Genomic DNA, 21,883 nt, shown 5'->3' on the forward strand with positions numbered 1-21,883 from the left:
CCTAAAAAAAGCCATGACCTGCTTTTTGGTCCTAGGTACCGGCCACTGCACTATACCTTCCACCTTAGGTTAAGGCCCCGCTGCCTCAGACCACGCGCCCGCACTGCAGACAGGCGGCGCGTGGAGAGGCACTTGGGGCTTTTTCCGGTCCAAATGGACCATTTTTGCGAGCGGGGGGGGGGAGTGTGTGGCCAAAACAGGTGGGGGGGGGGCGCGGCCATGACGTGGGGGATCATGAGGGGTCCCACTATGTCCATAGCTACCCTTTGGAAGGATTCATCGATTACCGGTAGTGGGCTCAGGGGAGCCTTCACATGATCACCCGCCTTATCTACTCACTGGCAGGGATCACAGGAGCGACACAACTCTGCCACTGCTCCTGATGCCCTCGGCCAGTAGTAATGCTGCAACAGCCGGGCTCTCGTCCAAGTAACCCCCTGATGCCCCGCTAGCGTTATGGAGTGGGCTTCCTGTAACAGTTGCTGCGTATTCTCCCTCTGTACCTCTAACTGTCTTCTACCTGTCCAAACCCTATCTGGAACTGTAGAACCCTGCTATCTGTATAAGAGCCCACAGTGCCATAAGAACCGATCTGACCCACTGTCCGAGGCAGACTCGGAGGCCCGGAGTGTCATGCCCTCCAAACAGGGATCAGACCTCACCGCTTCCCTAAACTGTGTCCCTAATTCTGGCCACCCACCCTTTGTCTCTAAATCAGGGGGATGGGGACCAGGTAAAGGTGGAGGTAAGTCAGAACCTGGTCGCGACTCCATCTGGCTTACCTGTCTGGTCTCCTGGGAGACCCCTGGAACTGTTGGTCCCAAAACCAGGGGGACGGTGAAATTCTCAGGTGCAATTCCTTTGCTCTGGCTCCTAGTAATCGCTGCAACAGGAGCCAAATCCGCCGTTGAAACACAAGTAACATGCCCCAGGTCATTACCGAGGAGCACCTCAGTATCTAACCCGGGCAATACCCCCACCTCCCTTATGCCACGTCCGGCACCCCAATCAAGAAAGACCCAGGCAAGCTGGACGGACAGCGGTCCTCCGTGTGGCATGGTTACCTGCATCCCGGTGCCCGGGAGCAGATCCTCTTGTCGGACCATATCGGGTCGGACCAGGGTAACAGTGGCACCAGAGACGAGCAAGCCGGCTGCTTGGCGATCTCCGATGTTCACTGTGCGCAAATGCTTTTGCCAGACATCGTTGTATTGCAACCCGACTGGTGCAATCCGATGTCCCCCCGTCTCCACGGCTGTGTCACAGGCTGTAGGTGCAGGATCTTCCGTCTGCATCATTTGCTGGTCCGGCTGCACTCTGCTCCTCTGTGTGTGCCCGTCGCACGCTGGTGACTGGCTTTGCAGCTGGAGAGCGTTGCCCCTGATGGATGCTCCCGGACTTGGGACGGTCCGGACAGTCTGGCTTGATGTATCCAGTCTTGTTACACTGATAGCACCTCCTCTCATGCTTAAATTCTGCAGGTTTGTGTGCTCTTCCATCTGTAGCAGTTTTAACCTTCCATTGTGGAGTGCTCTTGGCTCGCCTTGGCCGTCTCTGGGGCAGTCCCTTTTTTGCGTATCAGTGGTGGTGAAAAATTCATCAGCAATATTTGCAGCATCCACATAAGTCTATGGTTTGCAGTCAAAGACCCATTCCCTTAAGTCCGGTGGACATTGCTACATAAACTGTTCTTTAAAAACAACAAGTCCAGTAAAGTGTGATACTTGGTGGCACCATATCCCTCCACCCACTGTGTCCCATGCAATGCCATGTGGGACGTAAACCGCATGTAGGATTCCCGGTGGCGCTTTTCCTCCGTCCTGAACATGCCTCTGTAAGCTTCAGGGGTGAGGGCATACTGAGTCAGTAAGAGGGCTTTCCCATGGCAATAGTCATCGCCCTCCGCGGCTGGGATAGCCTGGAGGGTCGCCAGGGCAGCCCCTGACAATAACGGTGTCAGCCGCAAAATCCAGTCCCGTTCTGGCACCCGGTACCGATGACACTGAGCTTCAAAAATCTTCAGGTACCAATCGATTTTGTCCGTGCCATCAACGAATTTGCTTAAACTGTGATGGTCCACTCGGGGGCGGACTGCTCCCCGCTATCACGTTTGGGACGGGGGGCTGATGTCCCTTGTGCAGCCGTAAGCAGCTGAATCCTTTCTGCAAGGGTGGCCCCCTCCCCCAAGTAGCAAGAAGTGCGGCAATTCCGGGCGTAGAGAGACCGTTAGCCACTGGGGCTACCACGGCTGCACTCCCTATAATATATGTTTGTAATACCCCAAGAACCCCTAAACCAGGTTCTGGGTGAGCAGGGCATTAACTGGGCATCCCCCCTTATACCAGGGACCCCTTTACTGTTTCAGGGATACCACACATCCCTATGCCCTATTTACCTTTCTGGTCTGTGCTGAAGCAGGGAGTCCTAGCGGTGAGTCACGCAAGCGTTTTCAAGGGGAGATTTTGGAATTGTTATAGCTGTAGGCTTTTGCAGTCCAACCGCTCCCAGTCTGGTCTTTCCTCTGTCAGCATAGTTATATGCTCAGGAAAAACTCTGGTCAGTCCTCCTTCTCCTTATGCCAGCCCAATTGCGAGCTAAGGAAATCTCTCCTGTTTCCAACAGGAGGCCTTTTCTTAGAGCTGTAATTTAGCCAGGTGGAGTCTGGTTAATTGCCTGACTGCACTTAACCATCTCCCTGCTGGATTTAGAGGCAGTTTCTCTTAACTAGGGATAAGTCCATATTACAGTTCCCTGCAATTTTTAGGTAATTAGAAAATTGTATCAAATACAGAATAATTTACAATGCATCTGAACTCAGATGTGCTATTAGAGAGGGTTAGGGTTCCTTACAATGCATCTGATCTCAGAAACACTATTAGCGAGGGTTGGGGTTCCTTACAATGCATCTAATCTCAGATGCGCTATTAGAGAGGGTTGGGGTTCCTTACAATGCATCTGATCTCAGACGCACTATTAGAGAGGGTTGGGGTTCCTTACTGTATCTGATGTCAGATGCGATTTTAGAGAGGTGGGGGTTCCTTACAATGCATCTAATCTCAGACGCAATATTAGAGAGGGTTGGAGTTACTTACAATGCATCTGATCTCACACGCGCTATTAGAGAGGGTTGGGGTTCCTTGCAATGCATCTGATCTCACACGCGCTATTGGAGAAGGTTGGTGTTTCTTACAGTGCATCCGATCTCAGATGCGCTATTAAAGAGGGTTGGGGTGGTGCAGAATTTCACAATATAATTATAGGGTTCCTTAACAAAAAAAAGGTTCGAAACCACTGATCTATTCCCTGAGTTTAGTGCTCTTGCACATGTGCTGCATCACTTCCCTTGATGCTCCACGGTCTCTCTTCTTGTACCTGTATTACAAAGTTCTACCTACGTGGCTTTCACTTTGTATAAAAAATAATATCAACAAGATCTACCCATTTGAGTTTTTATTGCATTTCTGGAGAGGAGGTAGGATGCTTAAGGGATTGGGGGTTAGCATTTGGTGTCAGCAGTCATACTTTCTGGTTTGCAAAGTACAAAAACATTCAAATATCTGAAAGAGTGCAGTCAATTCATTTTCAAAGCAAGTAATACATCTTTCGATGTTAACCAGTTATGTGTAGCCGACTAAAATAATTCAGACAGTTTAAATTGGTGACTCCCTAGTTTGACCCCACACCAGCACTGTAGAGCAGGGGTGCATAAAGTGGGGGGGGGGCGCGTAAAATGGGGGGGGCGTGAGATGTTCTGGGGGGGGGGGGCGCAGCGGTTACAGAGGCCCTGCGCTTCCCAGAAGACATTTAAATTGAATGCCGGGGGACCGCACGAGGCCTTTGTAAATGTCCTTACCTTGGTGTTGGCGATGCATCGCCATGGCAACCCGGCGTCAAGTGAAGCCGCGGGGTCACGTGATGTTATGTTGCCATGACAATGTGTCATCACATGACCCCGCGGCCTCATTTTACACCGGAGCCGAGCCGGGGGTGCGAGCTTGGGGGGAGAGCAGGCAGGAGGCCACAGGGGGGAAAGTTTGCGCACCCCTGGTGGAGAGAATAGTAAGAGCATAGTACTTGAGGTAATGCAATTGGTGCTATATTGACAAAGCAACATAGGATTATGTTTCTAGTGCCAGTTTCTTCACTTGGTCAGCTTCAGCGGTTGTACTCTTTTGCATTTAAATTGTTACAGAGGAGACTATTGCAGTTTTTACTTGTATTGTGAAAGGGGAAAATATCCACTTGCAGATCATGGTGTTAGAAGAGGGACATTTAGTAACTTTTGCAAGTGTTCAAGAAAAGCGCTTTTACACCAGAATAGGTTTCTACGAATCTGAGGCTAGCAGGAGAGCAGCCATCATTGCAATATCATTCTGGGTTTTCTTTGCTGACCTTTGCAAACCAAGCGAAATGTGCCAACATTCGCCTAGCTGGAACCATGTGATCTGAGGCCAAATGGCTCCTACATAATGCCATTTTTCCAAGAGTCACAAAATTTAGCCACGCCCACTAGCACTCTTTTTGACGCGCACACACACACACACACACACACACACACACACACACACACACACACACACACACACACACACACACACACACACACATATATATATATAATGTGGTAATGTTTGGGGTTTCTCAGAGCTTGTTGGGTATCTGTGTGTTTATTAACTATGTGCAGCTGGTCTCAGCTGTTTTTGGGAGGTTAGTGGCCCCTCACCCCCACCCCAAGGTTTAAGATCACCCCTCCCCACTTTCCAAGTTGGCAGGTCAGTTTCATTTTGCTGGGTTACGACAGATCCAATGCTGATCATTCTTCCTGTAAATATAGAGGTCAATAGGAATTGTAACTCAGGGAGTGTTAGGACCTGCTAACGGTCACGCCTTGAAGTTGGCTAGCAGGCTTAAGACGCTTTGGCCAATGGGTTAAACTAAATGACCCCTTTTCAAGAGAATATATAGGTATTGCACTGTGTATTTTTGTCACATCGGAAGTAGCTTTGGGCATCTTTGTTTGTTTTTTGCTAATTACAGAACAGCCTGATACTCGCACACAAAAATATTCAAAACATACTTAATGTTAGAAAAGAAGTAAGGGGTAGATCCTCAGAAGTGTGATAAATGAGGGCACATATTGTTCTTTTACCTAATTAGGTAACATATGTTATTTTTGCTTAATTTAATGGAGATCCTCAATGCCAATAATATGCATAAATAAAGTCTGTTAGCAAAACCACCATCGTTACGTTACCTGCGTTTTCCAATACACAGTAATATGCAATACCCCAATGCGCATTGGTCAAACTTCAAGGCGCGTTATTGACAGGTTTTCATGTGTGCTAACCATACATACCTCAACAATATTAATTCATATTTAATTTATATTAATGTACAATTGAAATAAATGAAGGATGTCCACCCTCCATTTATTTTTATTGTAGATTAATATAAATGAAATATTAATTAACATTGTTGAGGTATGTATGGACATACATTATTGTAAACCCATACTTTATACAGTCATTATTACATTATATACCATATTAGTACACACAAACATATCACTTTAATCACTAAAAAACATCATACAGTTTATGATGTGTTTCAGACATGTATAGGATCCATAATATATATCTTTGTATGACACGTGTAACTTTGTAATAAAAGCGTTAATTCCTATACTAATTTCATTGCTTTTAGGCTATTCCCACAAATAACTCAATGGTTATCAGGGTCTGGATGTGAGTAGGGGCAGTTTTGGGAAGATACTAAATATCGTAGTGTTATTATCATGCGCTAACAGTAAGGGTGGTCTGAGGATCTCCGTTGTTAGGTAAACTGCTCATTACCATATGATTTCCATACGAATAAGCAAAACCTCAGTTCAAATTTAAGGATACGTTATTTGTCAGGAAAATGCCAGGACATCGTCGCGTCGAGCACCTTTAGGAACATGAGTTAGGGATATGGATGCGTTCAACTGAGATAACGGAACATTAAAAAATGTGCAACTTTCTGAGGTTCTACCGCTAAGAGAGCTGTTTGTTCCACCTCTGCACAGTCCAAACAGGAAAAGCCCGATCAAATGTAACTAGTAAGAGAGATTCTCCACTGGAAGACTATAAAAGACGACATTGCAGATAACAAAGTCATCTTTGAAATTGAAATTTTTTTATTTATTTTTTACTTTAAAAAGGGATTGATACCTTTTAAAAATCTGTATAAATATTTGTTTTATTCATTGTTAAAAAGTTTATCCTTACAGCTCCTTTCAGAATCTCCATTTTAAATAAAAACATAAGACCATGTGCAAGGTTTAAAGTTGCAGTTCAAACTGACGGTTAAAAAAAAGTAAAAAAATAAAATAAAAACGTTTTTTTTTCCCCCATTCTATATGTGCATCAATACAATCTGCACACTGACAAGTGATTAGCTAAGTTGTCGATCGATCCGTTCTCCTGTGATTTGAATGGGGGTTCAATAAGTGCAGCAGAAGAGGACCCACAATGCAAAGTTCTGTGTGGGAGATCATGTGACCAGGCAGGCACTAGATACAATTGTTTCACTGCTAGAGAGAGGGCAGGGCTCAAGAGCCAGAGCCTGTCTCAGAAGAGGAAGGGGGTGTGACTTTGTAAATGGTTGTCATAGAAACAAAAATGCTTGTTTCATTAGAATACATTAAAAATGTCTAAAAAGTGTTGGGTTTTAAAAAAAAATGCTACAAGTATTTTCTCATAGTACAGAACTGATTTATTTTTAAATAAAAACACACGTCGGATATTGCTTGAACTACAACTTTAATACAGGCATACCCCGGTTTAAGGACACTCACTTTAAGTACACTCGCGAGTAAGTACATCTCACTCAATAGGCAAACAGCAGCTCACGCATGCGCCTGTCAACACGATCTGAACATCATACCAGCTCCCTACCTGTACCAAAGCTGTGAGCAAGCGGGGAGACTATAGAGCCTGTTACACATGCGTTTATTACATCAGTTATGCACGTATATGACGATTGCAGTACAGTACATGCATCGATAAGTAGAATAAAGGTAGTGCTTCACTTTAAGTACATTTTCACTTTACATACATGCTCCGGTCCCATTGCGTACGTTAATGCGGGGTATGCCTGTAGAATGCCCTTTATTTACTGTGGTCCTAAGTGGGCCATTTAAAGAACTACGTTTGATCAGCAAAGTGCAGATGAGGAAATAAATTAATCTTAGAGGAAAATTAGAAGAGGAAAAGTTGCAAGTGATTATATATATTACTGCTATGTTGTATAGATTAGGAAAAAAGGTCATCATTCATGACAAATATGTTATACTGTATAAAGCTAAATAAAAACAAACACTCCCATGTTCTGAGTTATAGCTAAACAAACATGATAATGTACTCAAGTATAGATCAAATATGAACATGCATTGATTGTAAGGGAATATGCAAATGGTCAAGTATTTTTTTTCCGCTAAATTATTGTAAGTTACCCTTAGTCTAATACGGTTAAAATCCTATTACTAACCATTTGAAAAATATCAAACAATGCTCACAGTATAAAGAGGGATATCATTAATAACTGGAATTTCCCCGTTAAATAAAGAACAAGGTTTGGGGAAAGTGTCTCTTGCCGACAAAATAAAATATGTACCAAATAGAAAAAGATGAAAAATAATAGAACAAAAATGGTCTGTTTTTTTATTTTTAATGAAATGCAGAAAATGTACGGGGTAAACAGTTTTTGCAACCTGCAAACCAACAAATCTCACCATCACATGAAATCTTTTTTTGAACATTAAAGCAGCAATCCATAAAATATCCTATATGTGTGTTTTTTTTTAAATAAATCAGTTCTGTAGTATTAGATAATACTGACTAGATTTTTAACACAAATTCAACTCTTAATGCAATTTTTAATGAGTTTTAATATACTGTGAGCATCCTTTGATTTCTATAGCAGGTTTTAGCACACTTCCCTAGCAGTGCAAGATCTTTGTAACACTTTCTTGTTTGTGATCATCTGTTCCCAATGTTCCCAGCAGTTTGAGCTGCAAACTGTAACAATAGAAATGTTACCGTAGTAATATAAGAATACATTGTAGCTGCTGAATTACACTGCCTGAATGATTGTAACTGAAAAGGCAGCTATTACGTGAACCCTGGGAAGCCGGATCTTTGCTGATCGGTCACGTGAGAACGAATCGATCAGCAGCTTAGGTAATTAGTTTTCTATAAAGTTAATCAAAGGCTGCATATATTTAAACAAATATAAATATATATAATTAAAAAAAAATTAAAGCGCTGCGCATACTGTCTCTTTAAGAGACAAAGAGCGGCTCATTGAGTTAAAGACACTGACTGGCACTGAGTTTGAAGCAGGGGAGCCTGGTTCAATTCCCGGTGTTGGCACCTTGTGACCTTGGTCAAGTCGCTTTATCTCCCTGTGCCACAGGCACCAAAAACATAGATTGTAAGCTCCACAGGGCAGGGACTTGTGCCTGCAAAATGTCTCTGCAAAGCCCTATGTAAAACTAGCAGCGCTATACAAGAACAGACAATTATTATTATTAATTATTTAACACATAACTAACATTTTTGCGAAATCCTAGCTTTCATAAAATGTCACAGTTCATGTGACATTTGCACACAATATGAGCAGTTTATAGGTTGAAAGCTGAAGTGTTTCATTGTTGTTTTTACTACAATTTAATATTTTCACGGAAATTTTTTGCTTTTGATTGTGGCAAGAACTTATATTTACGTAAATATAAACCAGCATGGTCTATGTTTTATAGACCGTACAATGGAGAACTTCACTGGAGATTAGTTATAATAATAATAATAATAACTTTATTTCATAGAGCGCTTTTCTTCCAATGGGACAAAGCGCTTCACAATTACAGTGTAGTGCGCAGTGCGCAGTGCGCAGTGCGCAGTACATAGGAATTTTACAGACACAGTCCCTGCCCAGGTGAGCTTCAAATGTATGATTTTATCTAATTATCTAATAGTCATGTAATAAATATTAAATACGTGAAATTAACTTTGGTCAAAATTCAAAGCAACAGCCAATAAAATAAAAGTAAAATGTCTTCAAAACCATATAAGAAATCCCACACACCAAAGCAGTCCCGTATGCCATGGTCATATTTGTAATTCTAACAATCTTTTCATTAAGTGCACTGGAGTGCCCCCTTTCTTATCGTGTGTTTTTATAAAAGGCTAATTGAAATGACTACACTGAGTAAGTTCTTTGGGGACAATGTATAGGAGGCATTTGAATAAACAAAAACTCTCATGGTGAAGGTTATCTGCAGATATGAAACCAATCATGTTGATCCAATTGAAGTATTGTAGCCTGGAAAACATCTGTAATTCCTCATAACCAATGCAGCTATGACACTACTGCCCAGCATTCAATGCAGTTATTTGGTTTAGATTTAAAAAAAGTGTAATATTTGGCTAAAGTTTATGGTAGGATAATTGGGCTGAAAAGTAAAAGTCCAAGATATGTAAGACAAAAAACTGATGTTATTCAATCTGCTAACTGCTGTGAGATGATCACGTTAATCATTACTTTGTTTGTCAAAATAAAGTTGATATCTTTATATGTCATACCGAAGGAAAACCCTACAAAATAAAAATAGCAATAGGACCAAATAATAAGGAATTCAAATGCAATGCAATACAAAACAACACTCATATTTTGCAGGTTGGTCATAAAGTTTAAAAGCTCAACAACAAAGTTGAAAACAAAATTGTAATCTTAAGCAAATATTTTTAGTGTCTACACTGATTCTAATCATTCTTTAGGGCCATCTGTTTGTTGCTTTTATTATATATATATATATATATATATATATATATATATATATATATATATATTTATTTATATATTTATATATATATATATATATATATATATATATATATATATAAAAAAAAGTGGAAGACAGCGCCCTTATCCAACAATACCCAAATTGCTGCAACCCTGATGCAATCCAGCAAGGTGATACACCCAGCACAGATGTCTAATAACAATGAAAAAATAGTTAAAATACAATGATAAAAATTACTCATGGTTAGGAACAGGTGGTTGGGACTAATCCCATGTATGGACTAAATAAAAAATGTATAAATATACTAGAAAAAAATGTATATATTAGGTGAAAAAATGTGTGTGTATCAAAAAATGATTAAAATGAATAAAAAAGTGAATCAGTGATATAATCATAAAAATTGTGTTAATGTGTGGACCGATAAAAAATGCAAAAAAATGTGTAAAAAGAATAAAAAATAGAAAAATGAAAAAATGCACAAAAATAAAAAAAAATTTGTTTCAATGAAAAATAAAAATATAAAAAATTAATTAAACAATACTTAAGTCCACATGTGTCCTTGATAATGACAAATAAAAGGTCCAGGCAGCTTCTTCAAGGGCTCACAAACCTCCCAACGAACCTATAGAAAAGAGAAAGAAAAAGCGCCCGATCCTCAGATATCAGATATATATAAAATCAGATATATAAGGTTTAATAATCCATGGACAAGACAATTGCACACTCACACTTTGTCAGAAAAATAAAGGCATGTTATGGGACCAGCCCATGCACCAGATGAACGTGAGGATTCACCGCCGTCCTATGTTTTGGATGCGGTGGGAGTCTCTGCAAGTGGATGTTGCTGCTGCTGTATTCGCTGAAAAGGGTTTTAATCCTTTAAAACCGGAACACCTCTGTTCACTGCGGCCGCCGTTTGCTTCTCACAGCTCCGGGACCAAGGGAATCCTTCACTCACGTCCTCTCTCCTCACTCTGGCGTCAGCGGATTTCATCAGCCGGAAGAAACGCGTAGGGTCACGTGGCATAGGAACTACGGTGGTTGAGCAGTTCAGACGCCAGAGTGAGGAGAGAGGACGTGAGTGAAGGATTCCCTTGGTCCCGGAGCTGTGAGAAGCAAACGGCGGCCGCAGTGAACAGAGGTGTTCCGGTTTTAAAGGTTTAAAACCCTTTTCAGCGAATACAGCAGCAGCAACATCCACTTGCAGTGACTTCCACCGCATCCAAAACATAGGACGGCGGTGAATCCTCACGTTCATGTGGTGCATGGGCTGGTCCCATAACATGCCTTTATTTTTCTGACAAAGTGTGAGTGTGCAATTGTCTTGTCCATGGATTATTAAACCTTATATATATCTGATTTTATACAAGGATCGGGCGCTTTTTCTTTCTCTTTTATATATATATATATATATATATATATCTTACAGGCAAGTAAAAAAAACAATAAAACCAGGTAATTCATATTTGAAAGGACAGGTGTCCATTGAGAAGAAGCCAGTTAAAAAGGGAATAAATATCAAAAAAAGTTCAAAGGCAAAAATGCAGAAATATGATCTAATTTGTTGAAGATACATTTTTATATAAAAATTATAATATAAATGAATACAGTATGTTGAAGATAAGGCAAAAACAACACGTATACAGTACCAGTCCATAACTTGACCCCTGTGACCTTGAATGTAATTGACCAAGACGTATACATAAGAATTTAAACCTGTAAATAGGAGATTTGATGCCGCCAAAACTCATTGAAGGTGCAATCCCAAGTAAACACAGTCCTAATGACAATTATAAATACTTAAAATGTAGGGATTGTGTGAAATTAAAATTAGTTTTGAAAGTCTAGAAACCTTCTTGCTATTAATGTCTTTTTTCTTATAGTGCTGTATTAAAATACAATATTTTGAAAAGTCCTGAATGTATTTAATTAACATTATAACATTAACATTATAAAATGTTTTACCAGGAAGTAATACATTGAGCGTTACTGCTCGTTTTCAAATTCGTCCTGGACACAGTTATGATACCGGTTACATTAAATGAACAGGGTTATACATTACAATATAAAGCCATTGCATGAACAGTAAGAGAAAATACATGTTATAGGCGCATGTAACAGTTACAGACCAGATTAAAATGTGAGACAGCTTTAGGTTTTTAAAGAACTTCAAGAGTCTCAGGTAGATTAATCCAGGTGTGTGTGTGTGTGGGGGGGGGGGGGGGCACGGTAAGAGAATAGATCAATCCCAATGGAAAACAAAAAAAGATTACTATACCACTACAAGATCAGGAAGTGTTTTAGTAAATTGAAATGAATTGTATGCTGGTTTTAAAATAACATAAATAAATGGTAATACAGAAGATGATGTTTGAGACAATGTTTGGTTTGAGAGAAGCTATTGCAGTAATAAAGAAAATGTTACTATTATCCTAGAGTGGAACCCTGCAAATGACGTGCATCAATGTCACTAGAAATGGATCAGAGGGGGCGTTTCGGGATCAGAGAGAATTCAACTGTTAATTAAGAGAGCAAAACGAACATTAGAAAAATATGAAAAAGTAAATCTGTCAACTTGTGTTGTGCCGCATATCCCAAACAGACACCGTCATTTTTAAAACAGCACTGTAAAATAATATACAGTATATTGAATTGTTCAAGTACAATGCTCCTTACTGCAGAGAGGGTGCAATCAAATTTGTTGGTACCTAAAGCGTTAAAAAAAACCACATGAAAACGTAGATGATTGCATTTGTGTCTTGCAGCGTTTCCAAAAACAGTCACGTTTTATTTCTTGCATAGAGCTAGACAGAGTTTTTCATATTCAGTTATTTTGGTGTCTAAAGCGCCCAAGGTTACCGTGAGCTGACACTGGCATTCGATGCACCTTATCCTGCCCCAAATACTGCGCTATTACCACTAGGCCATTCCTCCGGTTGCATAATGATGGCATCCTTGTTTGAGCGACCAATAAGAAGTGTCTGCTGACAGATCCTTTGTTCGGCCAGGCAATTAAATGCTGTTGCTCTGCCATTTAATGTATAGGGCAGGAGTGGCCAACTCCAGTCTTCCAGGGCCACCAACAGGTCAGGTTTTAAGGATATCCCTGCTTCAGCACAGGTGGCTCAATCAGTCTTCTGCCCTATTTCCTTCAACTGAGCCACTGATTGAGCCACCTGTGCTGAAGCAGGGATATCCTTAAACCCAACCTGTTGGTTGCCCCGGAGGACTGGAGCTGGCCACTCCGGGTATAGGGGATCAGCTGAATTACATACAAATCGAACCGCCATGCTTCCCCCAGGAAAGTAAATCAGACTACGGGCCTCATGCAGAGAGCAGCGCTATTTAGAATTGTAGAGGTGAAGAAAATTTAGCTTTATTGGAGAGTTTTTTTCTCCATATGCAGAAAGGTCCGAAAACTGCATTTAGAATCCTTTCTGCATATGGAGAGTTTCAACCAGCGCTATGAGCGCTGTTGAAACGTGTTGGAAAAAAAAACGCGTTTTTTTTTTTTTTTCTCCCCCACCGGCCGCCGACCTCCAGCTTCGTGCCAAATTTTTTTGGCGGAGGTAAATAGAGAATTTTTCTCCATGTTATTGGCGCGATCAGCCACTAGATGGCGATCGCGCCTTTCTGAATATGGATATTTTTAGAACAGGGGAAATTTAGGTTCTCGCCGAAAAATAAAAAACATGGCGCTTTTTTTAAAACTCGCCAGTACCTGCAGTTCTACAGGCATTTCTCTCCAAAAAATGCCGCTATTCACCTTACCGCTGCTCTCTGCATGAGGCCCTACGTCTTCCATATTAGTGATGTGAAGTCAAAGTTAGAGGTGTGTGACATTTTCTCCAAAGTTCACCAACTAATTAAATGTCAATGTGCAAGGTCACCTGGTCCTTTATATACTGCTATTTATTGCCAATCTAGCAAAATTGTAGTGAAAATTGAGAAATTGACAACATTGTGCTCATTTTCAAGCAATGAACTTTGTAAAAAAAAATAAAGCATTTTTTTGTTTAAAAAGCAAGATTTTCAGAAAATTTGAAGAGGGACTTTTAATTACATTTGCATATCTCTAGTCAAAGCTCCAGCAAATCGGCTGGTTGGGAAGAAGCGACATCTCCACCGAATACTGTATGCTAGTTTTGAAAGGTCTGTACATTAGCATAAATAAGTCAGAAGAATAAGTGTAGATATCATAAAAACATTGCTAAAAGCAGAACTTTTAAATAAAGTACACAAAATGAGAGCAATGTACCAATGTATTCTTGACTCTCATATACCTGTCCTGGCTGAGCCTTCCAGAAATGTAGTAGCTTTAGAAATATACAAGTCTGACACTTTGTTTTCCAAAGACGTTCAGTAAATAAAAATACCACTTGTGAGCACATTCACGTCTCAGACAGGTCTGCAAACCTGCTTTTCACCATTGTCTATTAGCATACAAGGTTCCACTGCAGCTAGGGATTCTGGGTGATGACATGCAAATGAGCACACAGCGTCACCTTTTGCTTCATGTCCATTTTAACATGGACCCCCTATAAAGTAGAGGTTAAGAAATTATGCGATAACCTGGAATGATTTAAAGGAAAATAGTTCTGTGCCTGACTTCAACTTAGCCCGTATTTTAGAAATATTTCTGCTTTAGAACCAGAAAAGGAACAGTCATCCTACAAGCAAAATGAAGTTAGACTGTGATTTCATAAATAAAAATTACAAAAACGGTGGCACGCAATATATACTATATACTATTTATAGTAGTGTATAGTAGTGTTCCACACCCCCTTCTAGTCTCGCACTTTAACCAATATTGCAACGTTTCAAATTTCACAACACCCGATAACTTCAATGAAAAAAATGAACACAAAAGTGGATACCAAGCTGTGTACATTTGTTCTTATAAGGCTGTGTCCCCGCAGGCGCTGACCGCGTTCATGCTTGAGAAGGGTGGCGTCACCAGCTCTCCAAGCATGAGCGGCGGGTGTCCTGTCTATTTTGCAAGTGCACGCGTGGGGATATGTTGAGTGCGCTTCAAACTCTCTTTTTTTGTCTCCCCAAGCGCAAGCTTGGGAGAGCATGCATGCCCACGCACGTGCCGCGTGAGTGGGGACTTGACTATTAAGATTCCAATAAGTAAACTTGGCAAGCGTCGCGTGCTCAGCGCTAGCGTGGACGCAGCCTAAGGCCTCGGCCAGGTAGGGAACTGGTGCTCGTGCGCTGCTCCCTGCTCGGCCGGGCGATTCGTGGCCGGCTAGGTGCGCGCGCATCTGGGGGGCGCGGCCACGACATCACAGAGCTGGTTCGCCCTCATTGGGCGAATCGCTCACGTGACGCGCTTGCGAGCAGCAAATTCAAATTTGCTTGCTCGGCAAACAGCTAAGCGCTGAGCAGGTGCGCCCGCCCACTCACGCTGGCCACACACATTGTCGCAATGTGTCTCATCGTGGCGAGCATGAGCGCGTCCGCCTGGACGAGGCCTATGCGTCCCCAACTCCAGTCCTCAGGAACGTACACCAGGCCAGGTATTAAGGATATCCCCGCATCAGCACGGGGGGTTCAGTCAAAATGACCGAGCCACGGATTGTCCCTGTGCTAAAGCTGGGATATCCTTAATACGTGGCCTGGTGGGGGTTCTTTAGGACTGAACCCCGGGACTCTACACAATCACTGGTTTCATATTTATTATAAAATGTAAAAAAAGATGCTTATAAACATGGTTGGTACTTAAACAATATACCTAGATATATCCGGCAGAATTGTGGATCCTACAGAGAAATTAAATAATGATTATAAAAAAAATGCTTAGTTTATTTTCTTTATCACAGAGATTGCACCATTAATATATGTGGCAATGGTAATTCCTCATTTGCTCCCCCCCCCCCCTCCTCCCAGAGGAGCCTATATGGTACAATATATCTCTGCTATTGCTGGCACCTTTGGGCAGCAAAGGTTGTAGGAGATCACAATGACACATCACACAACCACACAATCACACAATCACCATTGCTGTAGGAAATCACAGCAAGTTCCGTGACCTATCCAGTAGATGGCGCTTATCAGCAGCGAGATGAAAGGTGCCGGGTGTGCTGCGGATAGGCAGTGAGTGCAGCCCTGCAGAGCCCAGCACACAGCAGCGGGGCACTAAGGGTTACTGCAGGGGAGGAGGAAAGAGCCGCCGCGCCCCCTCCAGCAGCTCAGAGGGAAGATCAGGGAAGCCCGGGACACACACTCTCCTCCTCCTCCTTCCCAGCACTGTGCTGCTGCTGCTGGGTTTTGCACGCATGCACATACAGTGTGTGCATCCCTCTTCCCAGGGGCTTAGGCACAGAGACTAGAGAAGAGGCAGCGGCAGCAGGAGGGGGCAGTGGAGGAGCAGGGGGAGGAGGAAGCACTGCGTGTGTACATATGCATGGAGGGGGGGGAGTGGTTCCTTTATTCCCCCCCCTCCAGGTTGGGTTTATTTCCCAGTCTTGCAGGAAGAGGCAGTGCTGAGTTGGAGAGACAAAAATAGACAGAAATTTGCAGAGAAATATAAGGATTGTGTATGAGGGGAGGGAGAGCAGCATTAGGCTGGTTTCCAGGAGGAGTCCTCCTCTCTCCCTCTCCCCCTCTCCTCCTCCCCCCCCTCCCCTCTTTGTGTTATTTATAGACCTATTTTTTTTTTTTTTTTTTTTTTTTTTGGAGGTACTGATTTCCTTCATAGCTATTTCTCCCTTTGCGACGCTATGTTTCTCCGGCATTGCTGACACCTGGAAGGAGAGGAGGAGGAGAAGGGAGGGGAGCAGAGGGGAAGAAAGGAGAGAGAGAGCAGCACACTGACTGATCAGAGAGAGGCACCGAGACTATTTTTAGCGGCGGTCTTTCCGTCGCAGGAATATAAATTCCTGGCCCGGGATTTTTTTTTTTTTTTTTTTAATTTATTATTATTATTATTTTTTTTTTTTTAAATAAAGGGAGGGTGTTTTTTCTATTTGAATACGCTGCACGGATCTGCTGCGCCTTCTGTTATTTGGACGGTCACCCACTGGGGAGAGAGGACACGGGCAGCCCCCCCCCCCCCCCTCCCTACCCCGACCTCCCCCCCCCTCCTCCTCCCACCCCCAGCAATAACAATAACCAGACAAGGAGGCTTTGATAACATGGGGTGTTTGGGGAACAGCAAGACGGAGGATCAGCGCATTGATGAGAAAGCGCAGCGAGAGGCCAACAAAAAGATAGAGAAGCAGCTGCAGAAGGAGAGGCTTGCTTATAAAGCCACACACCGGCTGCTGCTGCTGGGTAAGGTGGGGGATCAAAATGTGTGTGTGTGTGTGTGTGTGTGTTATCAGCAAGGATGTGTCCGATGGGGGCAGCCGGCCTAACCCTCCGTGCCAGGGATAGAGGAGGAGGGGGGGGGGGGGAGGGGAAGAGAGAAGCGGGCCTAACCCCCCGGTGCCAGGGATGGGGGGGAGCCGGGATGCCCGCCTCCCCGCCTGGCTCTGTCACTGGAAAGGGTTAATTAGCATCACTACTACGGCACAATGCTGGGGGGACGCTGGCTTTCTTCAGCCGCCTGGGTGTGTGGGGGGTGGGGGGGGGGGAAAGAGGGGCAGCTCCTGTGTGTCATGTGTACGTGAAACACACAAGGTTGCATATATTTGCATACAAGTGTGTGTGTATATAAAAAAAAAATAGAAGTGTGTTTTTCAGCAATGAAGGTTTTTTTTGTGTGTGTAAATCTGTGTGTAATTTGTACATTTCTCCTCCCTCCATATCTGCCACAATATTGTGAGCCTTGGAGTCCAGATCTCTCCCTCCCTTCTATTCTGTATGTTTTTGATGTGTGTGTGTGTGTGTGTGTGTGTAGATATGTGTGTATATATATATGTATGTGTGTATATATATATATGTATGTGTGTATATATATATATATGTATGTGTGTATATATATATGTATGTGTGTATATATATATGTGTGTATATATATATATGTATATGTGTATATATATATATATATATATATATATATATATATATATATATATATATATATATGTATATATGTGTTCCATGATGCAGTTGATACAGAAAATGTGTATAGAATGTCTTGTGGTTTATACGACTTGTATTGAGCATCTCCACACAGATGTATATAGATGATACATATGCCTGTAAAATGTGCACCTGTATGAGAGGTGTGACACAAGGCCTATACTAGCGTAATATGGAAATGATCCCCCCCCACCAAAGATTTGTGTTTCAGTGTATTTTTTTGTGTATATGTTTCGCCAGGTGCTGGCGAGTCGGGGAAAAGCACGATTGTGAAACAAATGAGGATTCTTCACGTCAATGGATTTAATTCAGAGTAAGAACTCCCGTTCCATATCCGTTCTTATTTTTTTTTTTCGACTGTTGCATCGTTGTGCATGTGTTCCTTTGTATCTTGGCCCGTACTCTTGTATTAGCAAATTGATGGTTAATCAACCTGTAGGGAAACGCAGAACGCTTACATTGTGTGTGTCCCCCTCCTACCCTGTAGACTTCTCTACTGTATTTTATGCTGTTGCTACTGCAGCGTTTGACAGGCCCTTGTGTAGCAACAACATGGCGACTATACTTTTACATAGCAGCAAATATCTAAATTCTGTGTCTGTGTGTGCACAAGGGAGGCAGCATCAATAACAGCTGAGGATGTGGCACTTTTGCGAACATCACCTTTTAAATATGTAAAATATCTCAAGTAGCTGGTCTATTATAATTCCACACAGTGCAGTCAGAATTGGCTATGATTGACCATAAAGCTTCCTTGTGTTACATGATTCCCTTATCTTCATTCTCCCATCATATACCGTACCGTGTACCATGTAATGTTCAATGAAACCCACACGGGTGCTGAACTATTATTATTATTTATTATTATCACTATCTGAGGCAGAATTATTTAAGTGACACCGGGGCTTACAATTCTACCTATGTTGTAAAGCTATTATATTTTCTATTGCAGAGGCAGGGATGACTGGGCATAATTTGTTTTGCTGCTTCTATTGGACATGTTAAAAAAAAAACCCTTTCCTGGAAGCGTAGTTAACTGGGCCCCCTAATAGCAAATGTCTTAATACAGCGGTTCATTTGCAGAGGTTAAGTGAGGGGATCTTTCAAACTCCCAGAAAATGCTAGGCCTGTGTAATGATGGCTATTTCACGTTGGTGAAAGTACAGCTAAAGTTGCCCCAACAAATGTACTTTTGCTAGGACTGCAGAGCTGCTTTTGTGGTGGCCCCTGGCACACATCTGGGGGTGGGGTGGGTTGAAGTGTCTAATTGTGCTTAAAAGTACATTTATGCTTCAACATGTTCATTTCCTATGGTGAGATCACGTATAAAATGCTGTTTTTAAGTTGAAAAGTCGGCAAGCAAAGAATACCCACAAAGTGAATTCTGTACTTGCCTGCAGTGCCAAATAAAAATACAGTCCCAGGTGTTGAATGTGAAGGCAGGGACTTATCAAGTGTAGAATGAATGACAAATGCACACTGAAACATGTGGACATTATAACCTGTTTTTTTAAGGCGTATTATAAATTACTTGAACAATACTCATCAACTATAGTATAAATGTAGGAAGTAATGACTAGGCTATGAAGGAAACATAACTTGCATCTCTATATATCTTTCTCTAATGCAGAGAAAAGAAACAGAAAATTCAGGACATTCGGAAAAATGTTAAAGATGCCATTGTGGTAAGTTTGCATTTTTACCTTTCATTTTGACCTTCTTGTCTCCATGGAGGTGAGACTGCGACTGCTTGTCTGATATGTTTGCTATGGATGTATTACTTTAGAGAAACCCTTTACTTCCAGGTGCGATATAAGTGCGGTGCACACACTTTAGCTGTAAAGGGGCTGATAATCTGATAGTTTTGTGGTATGTTGATATTTGTCCAGTGTACACCGAGGTCCTCAACAATTGACTGCTTATCTGCTCTGAATGTCTCTGAATATACCGCTTGGGCTAAGTGGGGTTTTGTGCAGACACTCCCTTGTACTTGCATATGTAGAATCTGCTATTCACCATAAAGGAGGGAAAAGCTGTGGAATACTGTGCAATCATTAACGAGTTGCATGGGAAGTCTGGGACAAGCTAAGATACAGTACAGTATGCAGTGTTATGTTATGATATCCCTGTAACCAATGGCACAGGATACATCTGTATTTTTTTTACTTTAAGGCCTGGGGATTTTACTCGTGTGGTGCTTTGCTTCTCTGTATTTTACTTTGTCCCTGTGCTTTGCTGCTTTGTAAACATAAAGCAGTAAAAACATTCCTTATGATTCATGTCTTCTTTCCATGCCTTTCAGACCATAGTTTCAGCAATGGGCACTTTGATACCTCCAGTTCCAGTGGCCAATCCTGAAAACCAGTTCCGAATTGACTACATCAAGAGTATAGCTCCGCTGTCTGACTTTGACTATACACAGGTAAGATACGGTTGACATTCTTTAATCTGTTTGTTTGGCTCTAAAGGTCCCAGAGTATTGTGGTGACATTGTCTTTTTAAGTAAATACATTTGTTGTGCCTAATTGGTGTTTATTTACTAACCAGGAGCTCTAAAGAGGGCGTAAATGGCAAACCTTTTAAAGCACTGTTCCTAGCGTAGTATTGTGCCTTCCTTTCTAATTTAAGCTATGTTCCCTTGATAATATAAGCCGTCTTTCCTTTATAATTGAAGCTATGTGTAAATGCTTCTTAAATTTGGCCTCCTAACTATCTTTTGCTGGCAATTACCAGGAAATGTGCAATTCGAGATGCCATAGCTATGGGCTCATGTGTAAAACTTAGAAAAGAATGCTTCTCTGATTCACGTTTCAGCAATATATAAAAAAAAAAAGGGGTGGGCGGACATTGTTGATGATACCCACAAATATTATTTTACGTCACTTCGGAAATTGAAAAATCTGAATTTTGAATTCCTAATATACACATCCATACATAAACATGTAATGTATAGGTGTTTCATGTACCCCCCAAAAAGTGGGAATAGTGCTTTGTCATTTATTGCCCTTTCTATCAATGATTTGTGTGATTTCTTTTTTTGTTTTTGTTTAATGCAAGTTCTGGATATCTTGGGAGAATAGGCTTGTCTTTGATTTTCTGTGCTATTATGTTGGCTTCCTGTGTTCTTGCTGTTGCAGAATTACTTCACTGAGGTTGCAATGTTGGCTGTTCTTGCTGTCTTTTTGTGAATTTTGTTGACACTAGCAGACATTGGAAGTATTGCATTCCCGAACAGGGAAATGTGTTTCCGACTGGGAACTTCCTAGAAAATGGAGTACTACTGTTGAATATGTTTGCTGCATAAGTTTTACCACTGGTCAATAGTTACTGTAAGAGACTTGTAACTGACTGGGAGAGCTACAGTATAGAACTGAAAGCATGTTCATATGATGAGATTTCTTGCCAGAATGCAAAATTTTTTTTTTTTTTTTTGTATTTGTTTAGTGCAAATAACCTAAAAGTCTCATACAGGCATACCCCTCATTAACATACGCAATGGGTCCAGAGCATGTATGTAAAGCGAAAATTTACTTAAGTTGAAAAAAAGGGAGTGCTTCACTTTATCGGTGCATGTACTGTACTGCAATCATAATATACGGGCATAACTGATGTAAATAAGGAATGTGTAACAGGCTCTATAGTCTCCCTGCTTCACACAGCTTTGGTACAGGTAGGGAGCCGGTATTGCTGTTCAGGACGTGCTAACAGGCACATGCGCGAGCTGCCGTTTGCCCATTGGGCGATATGTACTTACTCGCGAGTGTCCTTAAACTGGGGTATGCCTGTACGTAAATGTGGTCTTTTGGTGGATCTAGCTGAAAATGCAGAACCTTTGTAGTTTTAGGCATTCCACGTTACCTTCTTGTCCCGAAAGTGCCAAGATTTAGATGGTAAGCTGTTAATGGCACTAATAAATGGCTCGTGTAAACTAGTTTATACATCACTGTCGGTGGTATGAAATACGTGACTAACCAGTACAGTATGTGGCTGTTTTTAAGTTTGTAGTTTTTC

General features: G+C 41.8%; 1 protein-coding gene across 2 annotated transcripts in view; it reads left to right on the forward strand.

The window, feature by feature from the left end:
* Window positions 1-21,883, forward strand: part of GNAL (G protein subunit alpha L) — a 340,967-nt gene that overhangs the window by 170,922 nt on the left and 148,162 nt on the right. Inside the window, exons 1-4 of one of the 2 annotated variants that reach the window (XM_075585385.1) lie at window positions 16,190-17,119; window positions 18,113-18,185; window positions 19,503-19,557; window positions 20,175-20,294. In XM_075585385.1, coding sequence (XP_075441500.1) covers window positions 16,981-17,119; window positions 18,113-18,185; window positions 19,503-19,557; window positions 20,175-20,294 — 387 coding nt within the window. In that variant the 5' untranslated portion in view covers window positions 16,190-16,980. Of the gene's footprint in view, window positions 1-16,189; window positions 17,120-18,112; window positions 18,186-19,502; window positions 19,558-20,174; window positions 20,295-21,883 lie in introns of those variants that run through there. The other variant, XM_075585384.1, reaches the window with a different exon arrangement.

This window comes from Ascaphus truei, chromosome 2 (genome assembly GCF_040206685.1).
Source record: "Ascaphus truei isolate aAscTru1 chromosome 2, aAscTru1.hap1, whole genome shotgun sequence".
NCBI lineage: Eukaryota > Metazoa > Chordata > Amphibia > Anura > Ascaphidae > Ascaphus > Ascaphus truei.